The 26049-nt window shown below is 40.2% G+C and overlaps 1 protein-coding gene across 3 annotated transcripts in view; it reads right to left on the minus strand.

Annotated features, from left to right (window-relative positions):
• Positions 1 to 236: 236 nt before the first annotated feature.
• The window catches only part of foxk2b (forkhead box K2b), a 49141-nt gene continuing 23328 nt past the window's right edge, over positions 237 to 26049 (minus strand). The window contains exons 3-10 of one of the 3 annotated variants that reach the window (XM_061712746.1): positions 17710 to 17863; positions 12557 to 12703; positions 11405 to 11598; positions 10018 to 10220; positions 7603 to 7836; positions 5858 to 6124; positions 3667 to 3892; positions 237 to 2518 (exon numbers count right to left, since the gene is read on the minus strand). In XM_061712746.1, coding sequence (XP_061568730.1) covers positions 3714 to 3892; positions 5858 to 6124; positions 7603 to 7836; positions 10018 to 10220; positions 11405 to 11598; positions 12557 to 12703; positions 17710 to 17863 — 1378 coding nt within the window. In that variant the 3' untranslated portion in view covers positions 237 to 2518; positions 3667 to 3713. Of the gene's footprint in view, positions 3893 to 5857; positions 6125 to 7602; positions 7837 to 10017; positions 10221 to 11404; positions 11599 to 12556; positions 12704 to 17709; positions 17864 to 26049 lie in introns of all 3 variants that reach the window. The other 2 variants (XM_061712748.1, XM_061712747.1) reach the window with 2 other exon arrangements.

A 26049-nucleotide genomic window follows, 5' to 3' on the forward strand; every position in this document is an offset into this window, starting at 1 on the left:
TTAAAATATGTGAACTGAACTTTGAACTAGTTCATGAGAAGTAGGAACTTGCACAACACTCCGAGACGGTCTTGTCTGCAGGACATCAGGACATCCTGGGACGTGCAGGGACTTTCAAAGAAATTCCTCTTCTGCCATCTGGTGGACGACGGCGGAATTACAACTTCAAAATTACAATAATAAAGTGATGCATGAAAAAAAAAAAAGGTTGAGCCACAACTCTCACATTGATGCAGGAAATTAAAACAGCTTTAAATTAATTTATTAAAAAAAGAAAAAAAAAATCATTTCTCCACTGAAACAGAACTTTTTTTCTTTCTTTTTCTTATTTTTTTTAAACTATCGATGGGAAACGTGTACAGTCAGAGAAACGGACCCTCCGGGGTCGCCACGGCGACGCCACGGCAGCCCGGAGGGGATGAAGAGGAGGAGGGCGTGAGATAAATACAAAAGAAGAGGAGCAGGAGGGAAAATGAAAACACAAACATTTAATCAAGTGCAGGTCTGGTTTTGGACAAAGCAGGGCTTCTTCTTCTTCTTCTTCTTTTTTCTTTTTTTCCTCTGTTCAGTTTTACACTTAACGGCGTCTCTGTTGTCGGATACATGCAACATCTGGAAACTACACAAGGAGGTTTGCTTATATCTGTGCAAGTATTAAAATATGTAAGTATAACGAAGCAATTTCATACGGATATGTCAAAATGATGAGGCGGTAGAGGGAGGGGAATGGGCGGGGGAAAGTTTACCAAAAACTAGTCAACACTGTCTCACCGAACAGAAGCGGAAGTTTTCACATCTAAGGATTTCTGACTCAGTGGCCCGAATGTTCTCCGTCCTCCCGGGTCCGGCGCTTCCTTCGTTAAAGTTCTAGTGAGATAAAAACCCGTTGGCTCGCCGGCCGGCGCTGGCCGGGGGCGAGGAGGCGGGTCGGTGTCGGGAGGCTTTAGCTGCCAGACGTTTAGGGTCCGTGCACTTCACGGCCATCCGTTTTTTGTTTTGAAATGACAAAATAAAAATAGAGAAATAATCTAAAATAATCCGTTCCCCATCTTTTGTTTTGATAATAAAAAACAGAAAATGGAAAACGGATCGTTATCCATTATCTGATTTAATTGATGTGTTTGAAAATACAAATTGGGAATTAAAACCGAATCCGTGTATCATTCGTTCTTTCCATTTTCAATTGTCAATCAAAAACCAAAACATGAAAAAGTGACTGGTTATTTTGTTATTTGTTTTTTATTATAACACAAAAAACGGAAAAACGAAAAAACAAAAAAAAAAAAATACGAAATAGAAAAATGGGCCACAGGACTGAATTTGATTTTAATATTTAATTGGTCGGGTTTACGCGACTAATATTAATTACTGATTAAATACTGATTAAATATTAAAATGAGTTTTTGTTTCCTGGTGAAATAAAGGTTAAATAAAAAAAATTAAAAAAAATGTAAATATGAAAAAACAGACGTTTTTCCGTTTTTTGTGTTATAATAAAAAACAAATAACAAAATAACATGTTTTGGTTTTTGATTGACAATTGAAAATGGAAAGAACGAATGATACACGGATTAAACAGCGAGTGGAAAACTCTTTTCTCTATTTCCTATTCGTATTTTTTCCTATTCGTCGGATACTGAAAACAAGGATTGGACAAATGGGGGGATTGCACATGCGCAGTAATAAATGAAGAAAGTTGTTTCTGGTTCTTTTGTTGATCAGATTGAAAAATTAACAGTTTTAGATTTTTTTAATGTTGAAACAGAAAATAAATCAAATATGAAACCTGGGAGTGAAACATGAGTTTAATCTGTAATCTGTCTTCACTCCGTCATGAAACTGCAGTGATGTTGTGACAGTCCGTTCACCTGCAGCGTCCAATCAATAACATGTACTGAACTCTAACGTACTGGAAACGAATAGGAAATAGAGAAAAGAGTTTTCCACTCGCTTTAATTCTCAATTTCGATTTTCAAACACATCAATGAAATCGGATAATGGATAACGATCTGTTTTCCGTTTGTTATTATCAAAACAAACGGATTATTTTGGATTATATCTCTATTTTTTGTCATTTCAAAACAAAAAAAACGGATGGCCGCGAAGTCCACGGACCCGTTTAGGAATAGTGGCTCCAAGTTGATCCCTTTCTGGTTGTTTTTTTTTTTTTAATTCATTAATTCATTAATTAGGAGAAACAAGAAAAACATCGAATGTTTGTGTAACTACTGTGGTTGGTCGGGGCGGTCCGGGTCGGGGGTTCTGCTGCTGCCAGAGTCTCCCACCTGCTCTGAGGTAGATGTGACAGAAAGGCGGTTCTGAAGGGATCCGTGTTGTTAAGGCTTCCTGTGCTGCTGCGTCCGTCCACGAGGGCCGTCAGTCCACAGGGGACACCCCATCCCCTCCTCCCCCCGCCCCGAGTCCGTCTGCGTCCGTCCCTCTGTCCCTCCGTCCGTCCGTCGTCGACCCACCAGAACCGTCTCCAAAAGGGGGAGGACCAGGAAATGAAAAGAACCTTCTGTTTGGCACCTCGGGGAGTGAGTGAGTGATGGGAGGAGGAGAAACGAAACAAACGACAGGGATGAGAGGAGTGGGGGGGCGTGTAGAACCCTATAATGTAATAATTTCCTGAAACGCCTGAAAATGTAATAAAATTTGCACTTAACTCAATCGAAAATGTACGGAGACCCTCTGGTGACATTTGAAAAAAATAAATTAATGCGTGGCCACAAGTTATTAATGCGTGGCCACGCATTATTTTACTCGTGGATGCATTATAACCTACTGTCTGGACTTGCAACTTCCTTGGTGGGATGGTTATTCATCATTAATAACAGTAATTATAGTCTATTTATATTAAACAGCAAGAGTATTGTCATGGCGAGTGTAGCAATAACATGTGACATTTGAAAAAAATAAAATAATGCGTGGCCACGCATTATTTTATTTTTTTCAAATGTCACCAGAGGGGCTTCGTAAAAATGTTATAAAACCCAATAATGTTATAACTTCACCAATAATGTAATAAAATATCCTGACTGATATTGTAATAACATTTTTACCGATAATGTAATACCTTATAACGTTATTGTGAATTTATTACATGGTACTCAAAGTCTGCAATTTAACCCAATAGTCATTCTGATGTTTCAAATCCAGCGTATATAACATTCTTAGATACTTAAAACGTGAAAATGTAATAAATTCCCAATAATGTAACAAGGTATAAAATATCCTGACTGATATTGTAATAACTTTTTTACCGCTAATGTAATACCTTATTACATTATTGGAATTTATTACATTTTCGGCTGGGTCTTTTTTTTTTTTTTTTCCAAAACTGATAACGTAATACTTGACAAATAATGTAATATATATGTTCAGTTTCAGTCCAGACTTCTACATTTTGTGTTTTAAGAATCTAAGAATGTTATATACGCTGGATTTGAAACATCAGAATGAATATTGGGTTAAATTGCAGACTTTGAGTACCATGCAATAAATTCCCAATAATGTAATAAGGTATTACATTATTGGTAAAAATGTTATTACAATATCAGTCAGGACATTTTATTACATTATTGGTGAAGTTATTACATTATAAGATTTTATTACATTTTCGATTGAGTTAAGTGAAAATGTTATTACATTTTCAGGAATTATTACATGATAGGGAGCTACAGGGCGTGGTCGTCGTGGGGACGGGGGCGGGGCTAGTTGGGTTGATCGTTGGCCGCCGGCGTTTCCGAGTCCTGCGCCGCCTCGTGCTCCGGTTTCTGCCGCTTGGCGTCGGGCTCGTCGCCGGCCGGCTGGGTCCTCCTCTTGGTGGGGAGGGAGGCGGAGGCCGAGGCGTGGGCCGCCAGCAGGTGGAGGGGGCTCGCCGCCGCCGGGGCTGCAGGGGGGAGAGACGGGTCAGAAACGGGAGGAAACACGGCACGCACAGGAAGTTCATGCGAGCTGCCGCGAAAACGCCAATGCGATCCGAATTAAACGGTGTAGTAAGAACCACGAGATCCAAACCGGAGGCGGGTTTCTGCAGGACGAGGCACATTCACCACTTTTTCTTGATTCAAGATTAGGGGTGTAACAATATATCGTGCCACGAAATTTCGCGACACAAAAACGTCACGATACGTGTCGTGGAGGTGACAAACTGTAGCGCGATATTGGGTTATTAATAGTAATATATTGAAAATTTGTGGCCGAAACCGAAACCGAAAAATAATAATAAACACTTGGCCGAATACCGAACAATACCCAACATGGTTCTTCGCAGTTTTTCATTTATTTTGCCAATTTGATTTAGGCATGCTTTTAAAAGAAAAAAATATTTTACAAAATTACAAGGTAGAAAACATTGGTTGAACATAAAAAACTTTTCTTAAATTTCTTAAATATTCCAGCAGACATTATACCAGCAAAGAACAATAACTTACATTTTTTGGCCATCTTTGAGCTTACGTTAGGCTTAACTGACTGAACATTGTAACATAGGCCTTAAAACAATAAAAATGCATTAAAGCGCTCAGGGTTTTTTATCATTTCAAATGATAAATCAAACTTGTGCTGAAAGACTTTGCAGATGTTTCCCCTCTAGATATTTGAGCAGAACATTCATTGCAAACAGCCATTCTTGTATTATTCTTTTCCACTCTAAAATACTTCCACACTGCTGACATGTTTGCACCACTTCACTCCACGCTCTTCCACGTTTGATTTCCTCATCTAAACCTGTAATAGATTTATTTATGTTGTTTTGGTTCCACCTGCTGGTGAATGTTAGTTAAATTCTTATGTGGTTAGTTTTTGGTTGGCCAACTATTTATGTGGTGCGCAACAGTTACGGAGCGGCCAGTCTATTTCCTTATATTACAACGCTGTTATTAATTGTTCGTTTTTTTTCCCACTTATTCCACCGAATAAGCCATTTTCGGCCGAACAATTTCGGTTACCGAACAATCGGTGCATCACTAGTGTTTACTAGTAACGCGCATCCTATTGGTGCAGCGGGATCACGTGACGGCTGCGCCGCGACCAAAATCTTACTCCGCTCAGAAGAAACTAGTACCGTTTTGCGGTCCCGATCACGGGACTCTTGCAGGGTTTTGAGCTCCGAAGAAAAAAAGAGAAACATATTTTCTCATCAACAAAACAAATTTAAAATTTTTCAAACAACAGACAATAAAATAACATTTGAACCATTTTTCAGACAATAAAATAACTGAAAAAAATCTGAAAAATGGTTCAAATATGTTATTTTGTTACTTGAAAATTTTTAAATATGTTTATGTAAAATATGTTTTGTTGATGAGAAAATATGTTTCTCTATTTTTCTTATTTTTGTGAGGGGGATATATATTGTTTTTCGGCACTACCTTGTTCTCTATAGCTGATATAACATGAATTACTCCTATGTGGGATCAATAAAGTTCTTATTTTTGCCGTCTGAGAAAATTAAATATATTATATTTGGTTCCTAACTGTTTCCCAAGTATATTAGTGCGTGTGTGAATTAATAAATGAGACGTAAAACGTACATTTCTTTGTAGAAAGGCGCTTTATGAAAATAAGTCTATTTACTTGTATTAGTTTACAGAGCAGTCTTGCCACATCCAATATGGCGGCGACGTTGACGTACGGCTCAGCGCTCGATGGGCGTCTACGTATATATGTCTATGATCGCACCGGCCCGAAAACAATCGAAAGCACGTTTTCATTGAAAGTACAACGCGCTCGTCTATTTTCTGAGAATTAGACATCGGAGGTCCGAGACGAGGATAAAAAAACAATCGGTCGCAGCTCGCCGTCGGACGGGTACATGGAGGGTTTAAGCAGAGAAGAAGAAGAGGGCAGTCACCTGACGGGGGTCCCTTGGCTGCCGTGACGATGCGGAGCCGGGGTCCGCCGCGGCCGATCCCGAGAGTCTCACCTGAGCTGACCCCCTGCAGGGCCGTGGTGACGCTGTGGATGCCGTTCTGGGCGATGGCCCGGATGGGCAGCTGGTGCTGGCCCAGGGGGGCCTGCTGCACGATGGTGACGGTCTGCAGCGGCGCCGCCGAGCCGCTCTGGAAGATCCGACTGGAGGCTCCTATGGAGGCGAGGCTGGGGACGGCCTCCACTTTCACTGGGGGAAACGTTCAGGTCATTAGTGCTGAATCTGTCAGCCTGGTTCAGTTTTAGTTTCAGTCTAGTCTTTGGGTCAAACTATCATTTTAGTTTTTATTAGTTTTAGTCACGTTCATTCTCCTTTTAGTCGTGTCAAGTTTCAGTCAAAGTCAAAGATTGTATTTAGCCAAACCCATTTTACAATTCAAACAAGGTTATCCTATTATATTATTGTTACCTTATAGACTCAAGAATACATTCATTCCAGATACAGAAGACTCTAATTTGAGTTTACAACATATTTATTTTTCTGCATTTCTCCCCATCTTTTTCTTTTCCACGTCTATGTAGGAAAGTGTATCCAAAGATGTTCTCTTCTTCTCCCAGCCCCAGAGAAGAAAATTAAGACACATTTTAGCAGAGTTTTTATTTTGTAATCTACATTTTAGTCTGGTTTTTATTCCTCTACAATATTGCATTACATATTTAATTGTCGTTATCGTCACATGACCAGCATTTTCGTTGCGTCTCGTCTCGTTTTCCTCAGGTGATAAAGGTTCGTTGACGATGATATTTAGTCATAATTTTCATGGCGAAAGCAGCTTTACTCAGCTGCAGCATCTATCTCTTACATCATCGGGTTAAGCCCCGCCCACAGAGACTGAGGGATGGAGTGATCTGATTGGCTGCCCGGGAGGTCTGGGCCTCTTCTTGTCTTGTCATGAAAGACCGACTAGTTTGAACGAGATTTGACACATTCACGACAAAGCGCGGCCGTTATAATCAAAAGGTTTTTTTTGAATCAGTCGTGAAGGTTTTTTTGGTTTTGTTACCTCTTTCGTTTTTATTTTGTAATCTACATTTTAGTATGGTTTTTATTCCTCTACGATATTGCATTAAAGTGATCCCTCACTATAACGCGGTTCACCTTTCACGTCTCGCTGCTTCACGTGTTCTGCATTCTGATTGGCTAAACAGTCTCCCCGCTTCTTCACTTCCTTTGTGTCAATTAAATAACGTTATGATTGAATATGTACTGTACATGTACATAAACGTAAAACATCTTGCCAAATTTAAGTTCGCAAATTTTCTCCAAAACCCATAATATCGACAAAACGTCCTGCACCGATTCTCCCGTTCAGATCCAGTTACTCGGGTCGCGGTGGGGTGGAGCTGATCTCCGCTATTTGAAGCCTTGTAAGTAATTAAGTAAAAGTAAGTAAAATTTATTTATATAGCACTTTTCACAGACAACGGAATGTCACAAGGTGCTTCACAAAAAATAAAACGACATCATAAAAGGTGCTATATAAATATGTGTATATCAAATTATCGTTATCGTCACATGACCAGCATTTTCGTTGCATCTCGCCTCGTTTTCCTCAGGTGATAAAGGTTCGTTGACGATAAAATTTTGTCATAATTTTTGTTGACGAAAGCAACTGTAGTCAGTATGAGAATAAACCAGGAGGGGCGGGGCTTATTACGGTCTCTCACCTTTGACCTCCGTGTGCTCTCCGTTCTCGTGCGCCTCACTCTTGATGATGGCGGCGGGCTGGGCGATGACGGTGGAGCCGGCCGGGATCTGCTGCAGGACGTGGACGGTCTGGACGGCCGGCTGGGACGAGCTGGTGCTGACGGGCGACGCCATGGTGTAGGTCACCGGCTTGATGCTCTGAGGTAACTGGCGCTGGACCGCGATGAGGACCGGCTGGCTGTTCACAGGCGAGCCTGGAGGAGGAGAGGAGAGGACGGGCCGGTCAGAGCGGTTCTGGACCCGCCGGTCACCCGGGACGAGAGACTGTGACTGCGTTTACATGTGTCAATAACCCTTTTCTAACTGGAATATTAGCAAAAACCCGATTGTGCACGGCCAAACCAGCGACGCACGGAGAACATCATGACGCAATTCCCGTCATTTCCGCTTCTTCTTCCTGTATCCAAATCCAAAACAACAACAATAACAGCAGCACGGAGGATAATCAACAGTCCAGTAGAAGTCGCCTTTTCCAGCGTCTTCCAGTGGAGCTTGATCTGGTCTGGCGTTCCTACAAATGCTGCTTCGCACAACTTTTCGGTCACCTTTCTGTAAATCTTCTATCCCGGTACTTTCTACCGTCTACAAATGCAGAAATGTTCATATCCTTCATTACATTTATGAAGTGATTAGTCTCCTCCTGGTCTTGTGTTTCTCCGTGTTTATAAGAACTTCCTGGACTCAAAACACCAGGATTCCTTGTGAACAGAACATGAGCAGAAAACAAATTCATGTTCCTTTTGATGGGGAAATTCCGTTTGGTGTTTACATGACCCAATATTCGGGTTTTTAAAAACCTGAATATGAGCAAATTCGGGTTATTCAAAGGGGTTATTGGTGTTTACATGGCCGTGCAAAACCGGGTTACTGCTAATATTCCTGTTAGAAAACGGTTATTGATGCATGGAAACGCAGTCAGTGAGAGACAGAGAGACAGAGACTGTTTCCATGCATCAATAACCCTTTTAAAACCCAAATATTGGCAATAACCCGAATTTGCACGGCCATGTAAACACCAATAACCCCTTTGAATAACCCGAATTTGCTCATATTCCGGTTTTTAAAAACCTGAATATGAGCCCTGGGTTACTCCCAGAGGTGGAAAAAGTTAAGTACTTAAGTAAAAGTACAAATTTTCTGATTGAAAATTACTTAAGTAAAAGTAAAAAGTACCCATTAAGAACATTACTTAAGTAAAAGTATAAAAGTACCTCAACTTAAATATAATAAAGTACCAAAAGTACATGGTGTAGTACAAAAGTAAAAATTACAAAGTACAAAGTACAAAATTCAAAGTACAAAATTATTTTCAAAAGGATTGCAAAGAAATGAAGAATCCAAGAATTTTCTTACAACTCTAAATAATGGTGATATTATTCTGACCCCTTAGCGTTTGTTTCCATTACCCCATTTTAATTTCTCCCTTTGCTCATCACTGCTGCTGTACCCCATTGGCCCCGCTGACAGGTCCACCCCCAGCCTGTAGTATGCAGTGACAACATTAAGCAACCCCAGCTGATAAAGGATGAGACTTGTGAACTTTTAAATGCCAAAACCACCTTAGAAGGGGTGGAATCAAAGAATGGTGCGCATGGACACGCGTCGGCTGCCGCTCAAGGCTGATTTATGGTTCCGCGTTACAACAACGCACCCTACGGCGAGGCTCTGCGTCGATTTAACGCGGAACCATAAATCAGGCTTCAGTCTTCAGTCCTCATCGGTACTCGACGCGATGGCGGTTCCTCCGGCCTTCCGGCCGCCTCTGCGGCGCAACTCTCCCGGGAGCTGCGGATCCTTCTCTGTATATTCACGCGCCCCCCTTCCTTCCCGTCCGCCTCATGGTTCCGCGTTAAATCGACGCAGTGGTGTTACTTTACACCACTGGTTACTCCTTTTAAAACCTGAATATTGGGTCATGTAAACGCCAAACAGAATATCCCCATCAAACGGAACGAGAATGTGTTTTCTGCACATGCTCTGTTCACAAGGAATCCTGGTCTTTTGAGTCCAGGAAGTTCTTATAAACACGGAGAAACCAAGACCAGGAGGAGACTAATCACTTCATAAATGTAATGAAGGAAATGAACATTTCTGCATTTGTAGACGGTAGAAAGTACCGGGATAGAAGATTTACAAGAAGGTGAGAGAAAAAATTGCGCGAAGCAGCATTTGTTTTGAATTTGGATACAGGAAGAAGAAGCAGAAATGACGAGAATTGCGTCATGATGTTCTCCACGCGTCGCTGGTTTGATCCAGATATCCTGAATGATTAATTACCATGTAAACGGAATATTCTGAATGTTTCAGTAACCGGAATATTAGCAATAACCCCAATTTTGACTACATGTAAACGTAGAGAAAGAGAGAGATCGTACCTGCTGTGTTCTGTGCAAAGCGAGCTTCCTGGATCACGGCCAGCTTGGGCTGCACCGTGGCGGTGGGGATCGGGGCGGGGGGGGCGGAGGTCTCCATCTCTAGGGGGACCGGCGATCCTTCCCTGGACAGGCTGTCGGGGGTCTGGACGCCGCTGGAGTGGGCGGACAGCACCCCCGAGTGGTTGGGGGACGCCGGCGCGCTCCTGAAACCAGACAAGAGGCTCGTGAGTCTCCTAGGGCGCTGGTTCTGAAACCGCGGTACCGCTTCTGTCCACAGGGGGGCGTCGTATAATACCACACTAGGTCTTAACAGTACACTTTATTTTGACGTGCTGCCCCCGTGTGGTCAGGCGTGGTATTGGTACAAACTCTGGTTTTAAGAGTTTTATTTTACAGACGTGGAGCTTCATCCTCCACGTTAAATCCAGGATTCACCCATAAACGTCATTTTAGATGAATAAAGAATAAAGTTTGTGGAACAGAAGAGTAAAAATAAGTTCATATTACCAAAGAAAAGAAAATTAAAATGCAGAAACAGTTTTAAAAATAACGTGGCACATTCTCTTCTTTTTGGATTTTGTTTAGGTGTAAATGTTTTTTTTTTTTTAAGGATTATAAATTTGATATATTTTATCATATGTTGTATTAGGGCTGGGCGATATATCTAGATTTTAATATATAGCGATATATTTTCAAACGCGATATGGTACGAGACAATATCGTTTATATCGATTTTTAAAATTGTTTTTTTTTTTAAATTTTTTTTATGATTTTGATATAGCTTATTTTGTGACAAATTGACTTGAATGTTTTATTTGAGATTTGCACAAATGTTTTGTTATTTGCACAACTGTCAACCTCAGTGGAAAAGTCTGCCTGTTACTGTCTACATTGTATTAATTGCAGTGTATTTTAATTTAATTGTTATGCAGGAAAGGGATATTTGTTTTGTTTTATTCAAGAAGCATTTTTATTCTATATATGCAGGCAGTTTATTTTTATTTCATTTGTTTTATACATGTTGATATTGTGCAGACCTCTGTTAATAAAGGAACCTGTGTGACATTTGGCACGAGGCTTTGTATTAAAACTGACTGTTTTTTTAAGGGTTTGCCTCAGAAAAAATGAAGCTAACAGAGATGCTAACAGAGATGCTATGCTATAATGCTTTGGGGGAAACCCCAATTATGTCACAGAAAAAATATCGATATATATCGAGTATCGCCATTCAGCTAGAAAATATCGAGATATGACTTTTGGTCCATATCGCCCAGCCCTATCACCCGCCTCATCACCTTCATCCTCACCATCCTCATCACCGGGTTCAGAAGAGGTTAAACATTGATGCAGAGTAACCAGACGGAGTCCCGGTGTCCCGGTGTCTCACCTGGAGGACAGGGGTCCGTGGGGCGTCCTGAAGCAGGGGACGCCCCGCGGCCGTCGTTTCCTGAAGGCCTGCTCCACCAGCTTGGCCTCCGACGACGCGTCTATCCTCCAGAACGAGCCCTTGCCCGGCTCCTCCTGCAGCCGCGGCACTTTGATGAAGTAGCGGTTCAGCGACAGGTTGTGGCGGATCGAGTTCTGCAACGGAGGGGGGAAGGGTTAGAGCGGTGCACCGGTCACAGACAACGGGGGGAAGGATTAGAGCGGTGCACCGGTCACGGACAACAGGGGGGAAGGATTACAGCGGTGCACCGGTCACGGACAACGGGGGGGAAGGTAGGCCTGTGTTGAAAAAATCGATTTCCCAATTCTAAATCGATTTTCATATTAATTCCTAAAAATCGATTCATATGTATAAAGACCGATTTTTTTTTTGATTTTTTTTGGGGGAGGGTTTTTTTTTTGTAGTTTTTTTTATTTATTTATGTATTTTTTTTTCATCATTACATTACAACTTTTGGTTCTTTTTTTGTTTATCCCCAAAAAAGTAATGTTTTGTTGGACACGAGAATAACTGGTGCCATGTTTTTGCCTTTAAATATGTTTAAAGGTATGAAAACATTAAAGTGTTAGGTTATAATTGCATAAATTGTGTATATTTCATTACTTTATATACTGTATTGGGGTTACATTTGCAAAAAATGCTAAAAACCAAATGCTCAAAAATTTAAAACCAAAATAGACTGAAAATGGAACAAATAAAAACGGAATGTGGGAAAAAATAAAACCGATTTCATCGTCTCCGTTTCCTCCCTGGATCTGTTTGGTAATTCTGACCCACGATGTTTCTGAAAGCAGTTCTATCAGCATTCTGGGAGCTGATTGGTCCTTACAGCATCATTAGCTGCAATACTTGCTGTTGAATCTCAATATAATACTAGTATTAATATGTTGCAGAACTACAGTCATATAATTCAGGCAACAGTTCAAAAAACAGTTTTAATAACACTAACCCAAATCAATATCGGAATCGAATCTTGATAATCGATTCTGAATCTTAAGAATCGGAATCGAATCGAATTCTTGACATTTGAATCGATCCCCAGCCCTAGGGGAAGGGTTAGAGCGGTGCACCGGTCCCGGAGCCTCATCTCACCTGCCAGCCCTTGTCGGCCGTGCGGTAGTACGGGTAGTTCTTGGTGATGTGGTTGTAGATGCCGTTGAGCGTGAGCTGCTTGTCCTGGGCCAGAGTGATGGCCTGGACGATCAGCTGGGCGTACGAGTACGGAGGTTTGGAGTCGTCCTGCACAGAGAGAGAGACGGGACAGAGTTGAAACACAGGACACTGTTCTCTTAAACAGGGGAAATAGTGACTACATTTACATGCAGTCAGTCAAAAGTCGTGTTATTGCTAATATTCCGGTTACTGAAACATTCAGAATATTCTGTTTACACGGTAATTAATCATTCGGGATATCTGGATCAAACCAGCGACACACGCAGAACATCATGACGCAATTCCCGTCATTTCTGCTTCTTCTTCCTGTATCCAAATTCAAAACAAATGCTGCTTCGCGCAACTTTTCTCTCACCTTCTTGTAAATCTTCTATCCCGGTACTTTCTACCGTCTACAAATGCAGAAATGTTCATATCCTTCATTACATTTATGAAGTGATTAGTCTCCTCCTGGTCTTGGTTTCTCCGTGTTTATAAGAACTTCCTGGACTCAAAAGACCAGGATTCCTTGTGAACAGAACATGTGCAGAAAACAAATTAATGTTCCGTTTGATGGGGATATTCCGTTTGGCGTTTACATGACTGAATATTCGGGTTTTAAAAGGAGTAACCCAGGGCTCATATTGGGGTTTTTAAAAACCCCAATATGAGCAAATTCGGGTTATTCAAAGGGGTTATTGGTGTTTACATGGCCGTGCAAATTCGGGTTATTGCCAATATTCGGGTTTTAAAAGGGTTATTGATGCATGGAAACACAGTCAATGAGGGAATAGGTATGAAGAGACAAACACAGCTCTCGTCTTCACTCGTGTGTATTGAGTAATAATTATTCCGAAATACAACCTGAACCACATATTCTCTTTATGAACACACTGGCCACGGTTACATTGTTTTTTGATTCGGAATTAATTATTTCCAATTAAATAATTCCGAATTAAACTATTTTCCTTCGAGTTTACATGGAAATAGTAATTCTGAATTGAGGTTTACATGGAAAACACGTTTGATCGGCTTTATCCAATTCCTCTACAGGTCTGGGGGTTGGGAAGGTTCTGATTGGATAGGGGGGGGACCGGGAGTTAAACTACCGGAAGAAAAACTAACTTATGTTACAACGCTACAACTTTGAAAAGCTCACAGTTTTGATGTTTCCTGTTTCCATCAGTTCTTTTAATTATTTCCAGGTCCTCCAAGCTATTTATTAAATAAATGCTCTCTGCTCTTGACCAGCGTTTACTGCGTGCTGCCATCTTGAAACTTTGTTTGGAAAACAAGCCCAGCGCGGAATATAAGCGTCATGGAGACAGACGGGCGAGGGAACGAGCAGAAAGAAAGACCGGGATTAATTTAAAGAGGAATGAGTGAATACATGATCGTGGAATTATTCTATTTGGATTTAAAATCAGAATAAAGCAGCAACTTACTTTGGAATTAAGTCTAATTAGGAATGGCCATTTTCATTCGGAATTAGGTGTTTACGTGGTAATTTTTACTAATTTTAAATCGGATTGACTGAGTGCGTTTACATGGGAAGTTTAATTCCTCTTTAATTCAGAATTAAAATTAAATACAATAACGGTAGCGACGCTGACTAGCATCATGGAGACTGTGACGAGACGGGAACATTGGATGCTGCACTCGCCCGGCTGCTCTATTCCGACATGGAAGAAGTAGATTTCCAGGGATTCAGGGACGGGAAATGAACTGGAAAGGTTTCCCTCCGTGTTTGTTTTGGGAGTGAACAAGGTTTTCAGAAAGCTGCTTTCTATTTTGTTAATAAAGTTTGACTTATGGTACTTTTCTTTTTGTTTTTTTGCATTTGCTGTAGCATTTTGTAGCATTTCCTGTAGCGCAGCTCCATCAGGTAGATGCTAACTCAACCCCTGGTACTATAGTACGGTATCTTACCGGATATTCTGTGCACCTTATAATCAGTACTCGAGTTGTAAAAAATAAATCAGGGGGGATGGTGGATTTGATCATATGGGGACAGATAATTTGTGCTGATTACAAATAATAATATATTACAAATAATAGCAGTGACCAAAACAGCTGCAGAAATACTGCAGGAATGACATAGCAGCAGTTAAATGCAGCCTTCTGTAAGCTTTAAATATCCACTGGGCTTACATCAAATACATCAAAACACAACAATAAAAAACACTTTTCTGAACTTATCAATATGACTCTGTCCTTCACAGGATAAGTAACATGGATCACTGCAAAAACTCACAATCCTAACAAGAATATTTGTCTTATTTCTAGTTAAAGGAGCTGTATGTAAGAGCAATAATAAAAAGAATCATAAAATGACCCCGATATGTCAACAGACATTTAAAAATCATGTTCATTTCAAATACTTATGTCACTGACAACAGCACTCAAGCCAGGATATTCCAGTTTAAAAAGAGGAGTTGCAGCCCTCAACTGATGTTTATGTTGAAGCTCCACCCTCCACCTATCTCCCAATCACCAAGTCAGTATTGTTTCTGAAGCTCCACCCTCCACCTATCTCCCAATCACCAAGTCAGTATTGTTTCTGAAGCTCCACCCTCCACCTATCTCCCAATCACCAAGTCAGTATTGTTTCTGAAGCTCCACCCTCCACCTATCTCCCAATCACCAAGTCAGTATTGTTTCTGAAGCTCCACCCTCCACCTATCTCCCAATCACCAAGTCAGTATTGTTTCTGAAGCTCCACCCTCCACCTATCTCCCAATCACCAAGTCAGTATTGTTTCTGAGGCTCCACCCTCCACCTATCTCCCAATCACCAAGTCAGTATTGTTTCTGAAGCTCCACCCTCCACCTATCTCCCAATCACCAAGTCAGTATTGTTTCTGAAGCTCCACCCTCCACCTATCTCCCAATCACCAAGTCAGTATTGTTTCTGAAGCTCCACCCTCCACCTATCTCCCAATCACCAAGTCAGTATTGTTCCTGAAGCTCCACCCTCCACCTATCTCCCAATCACCAAGTCAGTATTGTTTCTGAAGCTCCACCCTCCACCTATCTCCCAATCACCAAGTCAGTATTGTTTCTGAAGCTCCACCCTCCACCTATCTCCCAATCACCAAGTCAGTATTGTTTCGGCATCCGGGTTGCCAGCTCGGCTCTAATTATGGCAGCCATGGCAGCCTACGTTCCTGCTGCATTCTGCAGCCTACCTGGCAACCTCTGGTCGGGGGGAGGAGGGGGAGGGGACACGCCGCTCAACAATATTTTGAAAGTGACTGCAGTACCAGTTTTGGACATTTCTTACAGAAGGCTCCTTTAAAATGTCTCATTTTAGTAAAAAAATCTCATTACACTTAAAACAAGACTCATCACTGGAAAAAACAACAATTTTCACCTGTTTGAAGTAATTTTCCCTTGAAATAAGTAGAAAAATCTGCCAGTGGAACTGGCTTGTAATAAGAAGATAAATCTTGTCCCACTGGCAGATTTTCTTGAAACAGGTGAAAATTGTCAAATAAGTTATTTTTCTGGTGATGACTCTAAATGTTGAAATAGCAGTAAAACCACATTCATTGATGAAATGACATAAGGGATGGAATATGGATATATGAAGAGGGTTTTAAAATAGGCCATTTATTGAAGGTGCACCTAATAATGCGATGCACCTTATGGTGTGAAAAATACAGTGCACTTTTCTGGTCAGAAAATCTTTTTTCTCATAAATAAAACGGCCACATGATACATGTGAGCAGGACCCTGCCGCAGACAGATGGGGGTAACCATAGCAACGCTCATCTCCCCTCATCCTCAGTGCGTTTCTGTGAAGTTTATCACCCCAGACACTAAACCGCTGTGTAAAAGCAAACAACACAAACTGACAGAAGCTTGGAAAACAAGACTCAGGGTGTTTTTGGTGTTTAAAAGTAAAAAAGTAGAATAATTAGTAAATTACACCAAAAACCTCCAGACTCAGACAGTTTCTTCCCCCAAGCTGTTGCTCTGATGAACTCTCATCACTGTGCAATAATAACCATAATCATCTGCTGTAACAATGCACCTTCCAATAACCATGTCTACCTCATACTGCTGCACCTTTCACTTTTTTTTTTTTAAATTGTATAAACGTTACTAAGAGCCACATTTGCCTATTTACTGTACAGTGAGCGAAAATAACAGAGTCAAATTCCCTGTTTGACCTGACTTGGCCAATAAAGCTGATTTTGATTCTTCTGATGAAATAGAATAAGACAGGGGTGTCAAACTCATTTTGCTTGGCGGGCCGGATTTGACCAATTTCTTTCTTGCGGGCCGCACAGTCAAAATAACAAAAAAAAAAAAAATGTTCTAATACTTTGCATACTTTGTTTACACAAATTATGTAAAATATATTTCTTCAGGATCTTTTCTTGAAATTTCTCAGTTTTTTCAAATTATGTAAGATACTTTTAATATCATTTTACAAAGATAAACAGAAACAAGTATGTTTTTTTTATATTTCGCTTTTTTATAGGAAATTTAATTAAAAGCAAAATCTTTCTTATTACATCCGAGAGTGTTTCTTTGTGATTTAGAGATTTTTCCAGTACAATTAAGTGTATTTATTTTTAAAAATTGGCGCGGATATTTACCCCAGTGTGCCGAAAAAGTCAGCACTTCTCTTTTAACTGTTTTACTTTGTCACTATCCTCGTATTCAAAACTGAAATTCTCCGAATAAATATCTTCTATCATCTTTTTTAGCAGTGAGATTTTTCCTGCGAAAATATATAATAGTAGTCATTTAATAAAAATAAACGACCGTCTACAAAGAAATAAAATCGGCAAATGCATTCTAGAAAACTAAAAAAATGTCGAAAACTGCTCTCTTTGTGGAATAACGATGGATTTGTAGAAGAAATATATTATTTGACATGCTGCGATTCATGGCAATTATTTATGCCTTCCTTTTTAGTAAATTAACATTTCGTTTTTTTGCGTTGGAAACTTCTCGCACATTTGACACCCCTGCAATAAGACACAGATCTAGTGGATGGAGGGATCAACCCCCCGATGATCCAGATCTAATCAGTGGTGATGTCCCCCCCCCCGGCGAGGCGTGCGGTGCGTGATTTCCCACCTTGGGACTGTCTCCTCCGGACGCGTCCTTGTCGTTCTCCGGCTGCGAGTTGTCGTTGATGAGCTGCAGCTCTGCAGAGCTGACCATCCGCCCGCCCATCCTGTAGCCGGAGGAGCCGGCGCCCCGCGGGCTGGAGGGGCACGAGTTAGCGGCGCTGCAGGAGAGAGGGGGAGAAAACACCATTAGATCACACCGTGACTGCTAGGGACGTCCCGATACGATCACGTTTCAGACTTGATCTGAATCAGCGATGCATCCCGATCAGGGATCGGATATACAGGACTGTCTCAGAAAATTAGAATATTGTGATAAAGTTCTTTATTTTCTGTAATGCAATTTAAAAAAAAAAAAAAAGTCATACATTCTGGATTCATTACAAATCAACTGAAAAATTGCAAGCCTTTTATTATTTTAATATTGCTGATTATGGTTTACAGTTTAAGATTAAGATTCCCAGAATATTCAAATTTTTTTAAATAGGATATTTGAGTTTTCTTAAACTGTAAGCCATGATCAGCAATATTAAAATAATAAAAGGCTTGCAATATTTCAGTTGATTTGTAATGAATCCAGAATGTATGACATTCATTTTCTGAGACAGTCCTGTACAATTACAAATTCAAGAAAAAAAAAGTACAACACAAATGAGAGAACAATTCAGTTCAACCATCCACTTTCAAGTCTGGTCGCATCTGGTTAGCAGTTCCACAGTTCCTCTTGCACACACTGTCCCCCCTTAATGAATACCAAACAATTAAAAAGGGTCTCATCGTGTGCCGTTCATACATTTTCAGATGTTCCATTACATGAAAACACCAACCCAACAATTATACCCACCCCCCATTAATATCAAACTCCCACGTGTGAAGTTAACGACCTTTCTTGATGATAACCAAGTTAAGAACGCTGAGGTTTGGCATCAACGATGCAGCCACGGACTGACAGGCCGGTCCTACGAGTGACTATTGCTTTTTTGGAGTGTTTGTGTGAGTGAGATGGAGATGTCCATTTCCCTGAGGGAACCTCCCAAAGGGATTAATAAAGTCGTCTGAATCTGAATCTCAACAAGCAACGTAATGTTGCGTGACAACCAGAGGTGGTAGTAACGAGTCATATTTACTCCGTTACATTTACTTGAGTAAGTTTTGGGAAATTTTGTACTTTTAGGAGTAGTTTTGAATCACTATACTTTTTACTTTTACTTGAGTAGATTTGTGAAGAAGAAACTGTTCCTCTTACTCCGCTACATTAGGCTACGTTGAGCTGTTACTTTTCTTTTAATCCTCCGCGTACGCGTCAATCTCATGACATCACTGGGTGATTCTTTGGGGAAAATCTAATAAAAATAGAGAAACATATTTTCTCATCAACAAAACATATTTTTAAATTTTCAAGTAACAAAATAACATATTTTAACCATTTTTCAGATTTTTTCAATTATTTTATTGTCTGAAAAATGATTCAAACGTTATTTTATTGTCTGAAAAATTGTTCAAATATGTTATTTGAAAATTTTTTAATTTGTTTTGTGTATTGTTCTATTTTTCTCTATTTTTGTGAGGGGGGATATATATAGTTTTTCGGCACTACCTTGTTCTCAATAGCTGATATAACATGAATTACTCCTATGTGGGATCAATAAAGTTCTTATTTTTGCCATCTGAAAAAATTAGATATATTATATTTGGTGTCTAACTGTTTCCCAATTATATTAGTGCGTGTGTGAATAAATAAATGAGACGTAAAACGTAAATTTCTTTGTAGAAAGGCGCTTTATGAAAAGCTTTACAGCGCAGTATTGCCACATCCAATATGGCGGCGACGTTGACGTATCGCAGCAGCGTTGCAAAACCACTCGATGCGGCGTCTACGTTTATATATCTATGGTTTCAGAGGCTGCAGGTATCTCTATTTTCTTTAGGGACGTCCTGATAAGGTTTTTTTGGCCCCGATCTGATTCCGACTCATCTGATTTTGAGTATCTGCCGATACAGAGTCCATATTTTCGTTACACTTAAAAAAAAAAATTAACAAATGCAAAACAAACAGATCCAGGTTGTCCCTGATGAAGAATTTTGACAGCTTGGCCCCCTGCAGGGGGAGGTCGCCCCAGTCCTACCTCCTGCAGGGCTTTGAACTGGACTCAAGACCTTTTGAGGAAGCTACAACTTGCTACTCAACTTCCTACCCCCCGGGCAGATCCCGACACCTGGAAGTTGGTTCAAACAGACATGAATCAAGAGAGCACCCCATGGGGTGATTTGGAGGTCTGTGTCAGTCATGCCAAATGTCTGATAATGACATTTGGCCCGATTCACATCCGACTGTAAATTACTTTTTGTCTCTTGCCTGATTAGTGTATTCCTGCATTTGTTAAACTCCTTGTTGTATAAGAATCTGATTACAACCTCACTCGAGGTCAGCATTTCTACCAGACCTCTGGCCTGTGTAGACACGCTCACCGCCGGCTCAATAAAACCTCATAAAAACCACAAAGCGGACTTCTGAACTGGTTTGATAAATTCCACAACAATTTGGCGCCGTGACCCGGATGACAATAGACCTTCGATGGAAACTCCTGTTCCAGAACAACGGCGCAATCAGCGACTCTATCTAAAATTTTAGAGGTTAAGGGATCCACTTACAAAATCCCAAATTATTGTTGCTGAGTTGTTGTCGAAAGTCTGTGAATTGGAGTGCCGGAGAATGGTTGACGTCATCCTGAGATTTTAGGTAAGTCCGCTGTGTGGTTGTGAAGGTTATTTTATTATTTTGTGTTATTGGGAACGTTATTGTAGAGATGTTTTTAGGAACGCTGGCAATTTCATAACACTTGAATTTGATTGTGTTGTGAGAATGTTCTGCTTCTCCTGCCTTAAGAATCTGACTCGCTCTTCTAAAAAAGGTTTAATATCTCAGGTAACATTAAAGAGAGAAATGGCCAAGAGCGCCATGGTTGGTCTGGTACCAATAAAAAGATAGTCCAGGGGGACTATTCTTATGCATATGCAGGACGTGGGGTCCGTAAGTGTTGGAACACTGATATATTTGTGAGAAATAGACATAATGTATGTAGAGAAACTGTTTTATTTTATAAGTCGGGATGACACGCTCTCCCAAAATGAGGTATATTTCATTTCTGCAAGAATCGACTTGCTCTTCTTGCACCAACAGGAATGATTTGTATGCTCTGTCAAGTGAAGTTTTTCAGTTCTTTAAATACATGTATGGTAATCCCGGTACCGATAGTTTTATTTGTTAGTTTTGTTTGTTACTCAGTTAGTATTAAATATTGTTAAAATAACTAAAAAGCACTTCAAACTCCCTCAGATTTTTGGAGGGATGAAGGTAGACGCCGTAATGCAGAATCTCAAATAGCTTCGCTTACTGATCAAAATAAAAAGCTGATGGCTAGAAGGATTTAAAAACACAACGCAGACGAAAAAGAAATTAGAGAACCAGTTAAATGATAAAATCAAAACCTTTATCCGATGAAACTGATTAAAGAATCAAATGACGATGACACTTCTGATGACGACTGGATTTTACAAAAATCCAAGATCTGTTGCCTACAAAATTTGGAGCCAAATAATGGTAAGAGATTTTAAATTAATAAACAAAATGGCTAGAGGAAACAGCGGTTAAACTAACTTTGCCACATGATTTGAAAAGTAAAGTACTTGATGCGCAAAGTACTTGATACTTGTAGAATTCCCTTTTAATCCCACAGCTGTTGCCAAAATCACACCAGAGCAAGCTCAGACTTTTTTTCACAGTATTTATTGCCTTAACAGTTCAAAGGGAAAATTGATAATCCCAGGGAACTTTATGCTAAAACAATTTTGACAGCAAAAGAGAATTGTGGTCTGTCACGAGATCAGATTGATGGATTCCCTCCAGGGTACATGCAAAATATATATTTGCTAATTGCCCTCCACAAAGGGTAGGCCTGGATAACGCAAAAAAAGAATCTGAAATGTATGAAAATACTAATGTCTTTTTCAAAAGTGTTTCCTACACAGGTTGAGCGCTGAGAGGAGGCGCAGAGGAAACAGCCAATGATCGGCTCCCATTGGGGTGAGCCAAATCAGAGCATCCCAATTTACATAATCGTATCCTGCCTATGGTAACTTCATCATGGAAGTGCATGGAAATCTGTCTGTGGCCTACTATAACGTCTCTGAATGCATGTATAACTAATCTCTAACTAGAGGTGTCAAGTAACGAAGTACAAATACCTCATTACCTTACTTAAGTAGAACTTTTGGTTGTGTATGCTTCACAGGAGTAATTATTTTTTAGACGGTTTTTACTTTTACTCCTTACATTTTCACGCAATTATCTTTACTTTTTACTCCTTACGTTTTAAAAACAGCCTCCTTACTCTACTTCATTTCGGCCTTTAAAAAAACTATCCAGTTAAATTGTGCCATCCGGATAGAGTGAATTTGGTTGTGGTTGGATGAGAAGTATAAACATATTTGGTTTGTACGTGTCTGGTCTCTGAAACACATGTTAATGCTCAATAATGCACATATATGGTTCTTTAATATATTTGCATTATACTAAGATGCATTCATTTTCAATGGCTTTTAGCCTTAATGGTTTTTCCCCGCTTATATTACTTTTACTTTTATACTTTAAGTACTTTTGAAACCAGTACTTTATACTTTTACTTGAGAAAAATAAAAATAAATAAATTTTGAGTTGATACTTCAACTTCTACAGGAGTATTTTTGAACTCTAATATCTATACCTCTACCTGAGTAATGAATGAGAATACTTTTGACACCTCTGTCTTTAACACTCGTCCTGACTTTTCCTGTTTTCCTCACTGACGGCTCTGCTTATAAAAATGGAATACCATACGCAGGTTATACAATTTGTGATAATTCTTAATTGTTGAAAGCGCCCCCCTCTCCAGCTCCACCCAAGTAGATGAAACTATATACTGATCAAAAGGTAAAACTGTTACAATCTATACAGATTCCAGATATGCTTTTGGTTGTGTATATTGTATCTTATAGATTTTATATATTGTGGGCGAACCGAGCATTTATCGCATCCTCGGAGATAAATGTGGTTAATTGATTGGTGAACTGTTACAAGCCTGTCAACTACCTTCATCTATTGCTTTGTTAAATGTGAAGCCCACACCCAGTCCAACCCTGTTTTCACTAGGCAATGCTTCAGCTGACCATGCAGCAAAAGAAACTGCCAAATTTGGCTTACCTGTCTATGTAAAACTTTGCCCTTCTATACCCGCTAACGACCTGGTTTCTCCTAATGATGTAGCTCTCCTACAAGAAGACTACTGAGGTGAAGGAAAAACGGATTGTAGCATTCCCATGGTTGTAAAAATGTAAATAATTTGTGGGTCAGCAACGACGGCCGCGTTGTTGCACCAACATCCTTGTACACGTGAATAGTTGATCACAGTTGGCAATCACAGATGAGAAAAAGGGGGAATGTGTCAGATAGTGTTGAAAGACTGATAAGCTCCAAGATTTGCATCCTATAAAAATATTGCAAACATTATCAACACTTCCCCCCACCGTGATTTTTTTTGAAGCTCTGCAAATAGACATTATGTGAGGGATATGAAATTATTCTTGTATGAAAATGTTCATGTATGAAAATGTTTTTGTATGTGCAGAGAATTTTAAACTGGACTTAAATGGACAATGTTGACACCTGTTAACACCCATTAGGAAGCACAAAACTCACGCTTCATGAAAGGATTATGGGTAGACCTATGACCATACCAAGCAATTCAGTTCTGTATATATGAAGAAGATGGACTTCCATGCCATGGATGAATCCATGATATCATTCTGTTGTACTCTAAACTTTTGCTGTCCAGTCAATCCACAGACAAGTAAAAGCTGTCCAGTCTCCTCCTAGTCACAAACCGTGCCATAACCTCCAACCCGGCAACTGGGTCTGTGTCAGGGAGTTCCGACGGAAAAACGCCCTGAAACCTCGCTGGTCTAAACCTCAACACGTCCTGCTCACCACCAACACCGCCGTCAAGTGTGAGGGGCGTCTAACCTGGTTCCACGCATCCCACTGCAAGAACACAACTCCTCGACCATGCAGCGGAAACCAGCCGATTCCTTCTTCTTCCTGCCCGGAAGTAGCTGAGCTCCAGCACCTGGGACCTCTGCAGAGGAGCAGGGGAGCAGGGGAGCAGGGGAGCAAAGGAGCAGCACAGGCCAAACTGTGACTCCACATGCTCTCCTTCTGAAGAACCGCTTGTTAAGCCTAAAACCAGCCAAAATCCACTATTATAGCTACCTTGCTACAATGGTTAATCGCTGTTCCATACCTCTACCAAAGGATGTTTACTGGATTTGTGGCGTGAAGGCTTGTGAATATCTTCCAAACGGTTGGTCTGGAATATGTGGTCTGGGCCATGCGGTACCAGCCATGAGAATCGTTCACATTGTTAGAAGAGAATTGTACACACACACACAAACACCATGGACAAGATTTTTTGGTGCCCTCGTTCCAAATTACGGAGTCATGGCAGCTTTGGAACAGATAAGATATTTATCCCATGCAGTTGAAGATTAGCCAACACCACTGCAAAAGACATGCCTATGCTCTCACAAGAAATGACTGCTTTAGGGATGATGGATTTATTAGCTTCTCAAGGGGGAACTTGTGCTGTCATTAAAACTGAATGTTGTACATTTATACCCGCAATGCCACAGTCCAAGAAATAACGCATCACTTGAAAGACATTGCTAAAACGTTACATACAACTGTCGCAACTAGTTTTTTGATTGCTTTAAAGAACAGTTAGGACACGTTGGTTACTTGATATTTGAATTTGTTTTGTTGGCTTGTTGTTATTTGACTTCTGATCACATGTTTAAGGTTCACTTGCAAAATACTCCACTGTAATTCAACAAAAAGAAAAAAAAAAAAAAAAAATTGTGAATTGATGAAGAATTTTGACAGCTTGGCCCCCTGCAGGGGGAGGTCGCCCCAGTCCTACCTCCTGCAGGGCTTTGAACTGGACTCAAGACCTTTTGAGGAAGCTACAACTTGCTACTCAACTTCCTACCCCCCGGGCAGATCCCGACACCTGGAAGTTGGTTCAAACAGACAGGAATCAAGAGAGCACCCCATGGGGTGATTTGGAGGTCTGTGTCAGTCATGCCAAATGTCTGATAATGACATTTGGCCCGATTCACATCCGACTGTAAATTACTTTTTGTCTCTTGCCTGATTAGTGTATTCCTGCATTTGTTAAACTCCTTGTTGTATAAGAATCTGATTACAACCTCACTCGAGGTCAGCATTTCTACCAGACCTCTGGCCTGTGTAGACACGCTCACCGCCGGCTCAATAAAACCTCATAAAAACCACAAAGCGGACTTCTGAACTGGTTTGATAAATTCCACAACATCCCTTATCTTTTATTTTATTCACCTTATTTCATCATTTCGCTCTTAAACAGAGCAGTTCTCTAGGAGATAGCTGGAACAATCAAGTAATAATAGTGCAACTACTAAATAGTAAAAGTAGTGCAGATTTAAACATGAATTTGAATTCAATAAAAACAGCAGCTCAACTTAAAATACCCAGCACACATGTAAACAAATAAGCAAATAAAAGTGCAACAGTGTCGTAAAAGTAAGGCAGTAATGTGCTTTTTAGACTCTTAACTTCTTACCGTCCTTTTCTGGCTGAAAGGATAAAATGTTTGGGTTTGAAGTGACGATACTTCGTTTGGTTTTCAGTCAACGTTGTAACTTAACTTGTATTTATTTGCCTCCGCTGCAACGCTGCTTTGTGCAGATCACCAAAAATAATCACCTTTATTGAACTCACTTTATGTGAAACAGGCCACAAATACACCAGTGGTTTGGCATTTTTTCCATCTTCTGTTTGATCAAAATAATGAGAATAAAATATATTTCTGTCCCTGATCGGGATGCAACGTTTGATTTACATTAGAGTCTGAAACAACGTGATCGGATCGGAACATCCCTAGTGGAAACGTCTCAGAGGCTGCAGGTATTTTATTTTCTTGATTTGACTCCCTATTTCATCTATTTAGTAAAGATTCCCACAAACGGACCTCAGATCGCTGCTGTTTACCACTTTTAAACCACTAAATCTACATTAACACGCTATTTATTATATTGTACTTACTATGTTTATAGTACATTTATTCAGTTAACAGTACACTTGTTCAGTTTCAGTTTCTTTTTACTGTATTTTTTTATTTTTCATACTTATAATTCATATTTATTGTTTATTTAGTCTGAGTTCATGTTGTCCTGAACTTGATTCTGACTTTGAGCTGCTGTAACAACTGAATTTCAA

This window comes from Cololabis saira, chromosome 21 (genome assembly GCF_033807715.1).
Source record: "Cololabis saira isolate AMF1-May2022 chromosome 21, fColSai1.1, whole genome shotgun sequence".
Taxonomy (NCBI): Eukaryota; Metazoa; Chordata; class Actinopteri; order Beloniformes; family Belonidae; genus Cololabis; species Cololabis saira.